The 5,000-nt window shown below is 47.0% G+C and overlaps 1 protein-coding gene across 1 annotated transcript in view; it reads left to right on the top strand.

Moving 5' to 3' along the window:
* Nucleotides 1-1,057: 1,057 nt before the first annotated feature.
* The window catches only part of itpr3 (inositol 1,4,5-trisphosphate receptor, type 3), a 49,467-nt gene continuing 45,524 nt past the window's right edge, over nucleotides 1,058-5,000 (top strand). The window contains exon 1 of the mRNA XM_070967870.1: nucleotides 1,058-1,201. Coding sequence (XP_070823971.1) covers nucleotides 1,110-1,201 — 92 coding nt within the window. The 5' untranslated portion in view covers nucleotides 1,058-1,109. The remainder of the gene's footprint in view (nucleotides 1,202-5,000) is intronic.

Raw genomic sequence — 5,000 nt, 5'->3', positions numbered from 1 at the left:
GTGCTAACAGCTGTGAACACTGACGGCCAGTCGACGCTGTTTCCTGATGAACGTGTTAAATGCATTTCCTTCCTCATTCTGTGCTTTTCACTGTTCTGAATCTTGTTAACAAACCATATCAGTCTTCTTCATCATCATCATCATCTTCTTCTTCTTCAAAGAAACAGAGGTCCACGCATGTAAACGTGGCTCCACAGCGCCACCGGTGGTCAAAGACTGAACCGGACGCTTTAACTTCAGGCTGTTTCGTGACTCAGAGGTGGTCACTGTCATGTTTGTTCAGCTCTGAGCTCTGATGAAGGTGTGCAGGTCTTCCTCGTGTGGTTGAAAGCTGTGGAAAAGGTGAGTCAGTGAACTCTGAGGAAGATTTTAGATCCAGTTTCCAGAATGAGCCCAAAGAACTTTGGACAGTTTCCTGTTTCACCTGTGGAACACGTCACTGCTCCTGTTCACGGGAGATAAACAGGTAGGCGTGTGTGTGTGTGTGTGTGTGTGTGTGTGCGTGTGTGTGTGTGTGTGTGTGTGGCCCCGCTGCAGCGTCTCCTCCCTCCAGCTGTCTGTCAGTCTTATCAACACCTCCACTCACTTCCTGCTTTTCAGTACCGGAGTCTTCGTCGTGAGCGCGCACACGCACGCCCCCGCACACACACTGCGCAGAGGGAGTGCGCAGCGCAGAGCCGTGTGTGTGTGTGTGTGTGTGTGTGTGTGTGTGTGTGTGTGTGTGTGTGTGTATGTGTGTGTGTGAGTGAGAGCGCACTCGGACCTCCTGCACACTCCTTTCTAACTTCGCTGCGCGCTTCCAGCGGCTCACGCGCCTCCCTGACTCCGCGCTCCTCTTCGCTCTTGGGGAGGTTTGTTTCACGGTCTGCCGACGCGTCGGGACGTTTCTCCAGTTTCTGAACCCGGCAGTGACTCTGAGGGCGCGCGGTGGACTCTGCAGCTCCAGGAAAGAGTTTTCTGCTGCATGTGAGGCACGAGCGGTGTCTGCAGAGGAGCAGCAGGAGGAACAGCAGGAGGAACAGCAGCAGGAGGAACAGCAGCAGGAGGAACAGCAGCAGGAACTTTGTCTCCTTCTCTTGTCTGCTGGAGGAGCGTGAGGCGGCTTCAGGATGTCTGACTCTGCCTCCAGCTTCCTCCACATCGGGGACATCGTGTCTCTGTACGCGGAGGGCACCGTCAACGGCTTCATCAGCACGCTGGGGTGAGTCCTCTCACTGGGATCATCCCAGTCACACCAGTCCACTGTGGATCCACTGGGCAGGACAGGCAGCTCACACTCAGACAACCAGTACATGTACTCAAGTACTGCACTTTCAGTGTATTTCAAGTATTACCACTATAGCTTCATACTTCTACTGCACAAGTCTTCAGTCCTGCAGTCACGTGACAGCTGGAGTAACTTTCACTAAGATCTTCACTGAAAACACCACAAACAACCTCAAATTAAACCTTTTGTCTCAGAGATGAAAAATCTCCTTCAGTATTTTTAAAAATACGTCTTTGTTTTGTCCATCAGTCATCTGATGGCCGTTCAGATCAATCTGCCGACCCTCTGGAGGGCCCTGACCCTCACGTTGGGCCCCCTGGCCTGAACTAGCTCACAGTACATGAAGTATTTAAAGTACCTCCACCTGCAGTACCTCCAACAGTAACAAGCTGCTCTGACACTGAAGCTTCAGTCTGAACAAAGTGATGAAGACACAGGAGACGTTTTACTGCACACACAGTACTTTTACTGCATGGAGCTGACTGTACTGCAGTACTGTTACTGCATGGAGCTGACTGTACTGCAGTACTTTTACTACATGAGGCTGTAATATGTATGTTATTTTTGTTCGAGTAGGATTTTAAATGCAGGACTTTTAAGTGTAATGGAGTATTAGTACAGTGGTACTCCGAGTACTTCTTCCACTTGCAGTATTTTGTACTAAAGAGACGACAGCTGAAGCTTCACATGAACTTCAGTTCATGTATTTTTACACAGAACGTATACGCTGTCAGTTCTGTCATGTGATTGGTTCAGTGTCTGTGAGCAGTGTGTTACATCACCTCAACATGCTAACACACCTGTGCAGGTGAGTGTTACCTGATCAGTCTACCTGTGCTCTCACTGCTTCATAATCTGACCTGAGGTCAGCGGACAGGCCTCAAACAACGACGCCGTTCATTCATTGGCTGAATGACAGAAAAAAGATCAGGAAGTATTTTTATATCAGTAAATACTCAAATTACTCGTTTCAGTTATTTTGAAGTGAAGTAAATCAGCTGACTCCAGCTTCTTCTTTGTGGGTTTTTTTCTTCCTCTCCTGTCTTTGAGTTTCAGACAACACAAAGTATCTGAAGACGTCATCGTGACGGATGGTTTCCACCATCGTCTGACGATCGATCACCAATAATCTTGATCAATATGATGACAGGAGAAGGGCTTCCGTCTCTTTCAGCATTATTTAGGATGAAAATGACCTGAGGGGTCGACAGAAACACAAACCTGTTTTCAGCTTCTGGACGTTTCTCTCGTCTTTGCTTTGTAGTGACATATTGATCGTTTGAAGATCAGTGAAATGAAGACGTGAGAAGTTTAAAATGTCCCAACGTGAAGACTTGATTCATTTTGAGAGGTCAAAGGTCAGAAAGCTTCAGATGTTCTGGTTTAGTTTTGATCTAATTTCAATCTGAAAAGTGACTGCAGCTGTCAAATACATGCAGTACAAAGTAGAAATATTACTGTACCCTCTGAAACGTAGTGAAGTACAAGTGGAAAGTAGGAAATAAAATGGAAATACTCAAATAAAAGTACAAGTACCACGAGCCTGTACTTGACAGGATGTACTCAGTTACTTTCCACCGCTCAGAACTGCTCAGTTTGCTGGATTTTTGTAGAGAAAGTCTCATTTCAGAAGATCAGCGTTTGATGTGTTGAACGTGTTTTATGACCGAAACATTTAAGGACTTTTTTTAGAAACTGTCTCATCACAGTTTGTCCACCAGAGAGCGCTGACGGACGATTTTTACTCCGTACGGCGTCTCGGCTGTTTTTAAAAACCGAGTTTCAGAGAAAGTTTCTGTTGAAAACAAATATCTGCTGATGTGACGATGGCCTCAGGGCGAGCTCAGATCTAAGCCGTGAAAACGTGGACGCCGATGCTAACGCCGATGCTAACGCCGAGGCTAACGTCGGCTAACAAGCCTCGTCTGTCTGAGCTGAACGATGATTTATTCTGTCTCTTAAAGCTGCTGAACGTCGTCTTCTTTCAGATTTGAACTTTTCTTCGCGTTCTGACTTTGGGTTTCTTGGTCTCGATGTGAGATTTCGTTTGTTTTTAGTCATCAGTGAAAAAAAATTCAGCAGAAAAATGATGATTCAGTAAGTTTCTCTGAAGTTTTCCAGAGACTTCAGGAATGTCTGAAGTACTGTCAGAAAAACTTCTAACACACTCCCACACACACACACACACACACACACACACACACACACACAGAAAGTGGTAGCTATGTGCCTGTATGGCAGGAAGGAAGCGTTACCAAGTGTGTCCAAGAGAGATTTCCACTGTGCCAGTGTGTGTGTGTGTGTGTGTGTGTGTGTGTGTGTGTGTGTGTGTGTGTGTGTGTGTTTGTTGGTGGTTTTGTGTGTGTGTGTGTGTGTGTGTGTGTGTGTGTGTTTGTTGGTGGTTTTGTGTGTGTGTGTGTGTGTGTGTGTGTGTGTGTGTGTGTGTGTGTGTGTGTGTGCTTCCTGGCCTGTGGTCTTACACCCACTCTCCTGTATTTGACTCACTGTTGACCTTTGCAGTTTCTCTGTTTACCTTCACTTGTTGACTTTCGTCGATCTGAGCAGCGACAATAAAACAATACATCCCCATTTTAGCCGCACTAGCGTCATGAGCTAACTGCTGTGAGGAGGGAGAAGTCATCCGGTCGGTTCGTGTCGGTCCAGCGTCAAATAGTCTCTCCTCCTGTTGGATGGAGGACATGAGGACGTCTTTGTGTCCAGAGGATCAGTCCTGCAGCTCTCCGCAGAGTCAGTGACGTTATTCCAAAGTAAAGTCTGCGGGACAAACGCTAACGAGCATGTGCAGTGGGACGCACGGCGCCTCAGGGAAGCGTGAAGCGGGAAAACTCTCACTGAGTCTCAGTCGATGAAATGAATGAGCGCCATCTTTAGTTCCACTTCTCATACTGAACGCTAACGTTGACACCCTGAATGTTGCATTTGCCTATGTTAGCATATGGCTATGCTAGCAAGTCAACAAGCTAATCATTCCATTTTTATTTAAGCATATCAACATGATAATTTTGTTAACATGCTTAATGGAAAGTTGTTAACATCAGTAGCTGCTAATGTGCAGATAACGAACCAGTGACACCCCCCTCAGTGTCAGGTGTGCTGTGGTTACAGTTTAGCATGCTAACTGGCTAAACTAAGACAGCGGCCATGATAGTTAAACATGAGACAAATAATCCTGCTGTTCAGTGCGCGTCTGTCCGCCCTCCACCTGATTAATGAAGGACCAGCACCAGCCACCTGAAGGTTCTACAGTGAAGTCATGAAGAGAAGAAGAAGTGGAGAGAGAGGAGCTTCAGGCTGTTTGAACCAGGTTTCATCCACGTTTACACCCGACAAATGTTTGTTTTTCGTACTGTTTGTGGAAGAACTGGACCATCAGTTTTGAGCTCAGTCCCATCCAGCAGCTTTGGGATGAGCTGGACTGTGGACTCTGATCCAGACCTGATCAGCCAGCATCAGAGTCGGACGTCAGCGACGAGAGAATCATGAAGGTTCAACATGTGCAAACTGAAAGCAGAAGAGTGGAGGCTGTTAGCGCAGCACGCTAACCAGCAAGGTGTCGCAGTCACAAATGATCAGCCGTCCACAGACTTTTGGCCACGTACTGAACGTTGGCTGAGCGTGTTGTGAACAGCGCGTGGTGTTTGCTCACAGTTTGTTTTGTTTGGAGACATTTGAATAGGGAGTACCTGCCAGGTGAGCCAGGTGAATAAAGAGC

The sequence above is a fragment of the Chaetodon trifascialis genome, chromosome 8 (assembly GCF_039877785.1).
Source record: "Chaetodon trifascialis isolate fChaTrf1 chromosome 8, fChaTrf1.hap1, whole genome shotgun sequence".
NCBI classification, from domain to species: Eukaryota; Metazoa; Chordata; class Actinopteri; order Chaetodontiformes; family Chaetodontidae; genus Chaetodon; species Chaetodon trifascialis.
The sequence above is the reverse complement of the archived record's forward strand: the minus strand, read 5'-3'. Positions and strand labels throughout refer to the sequence as shown.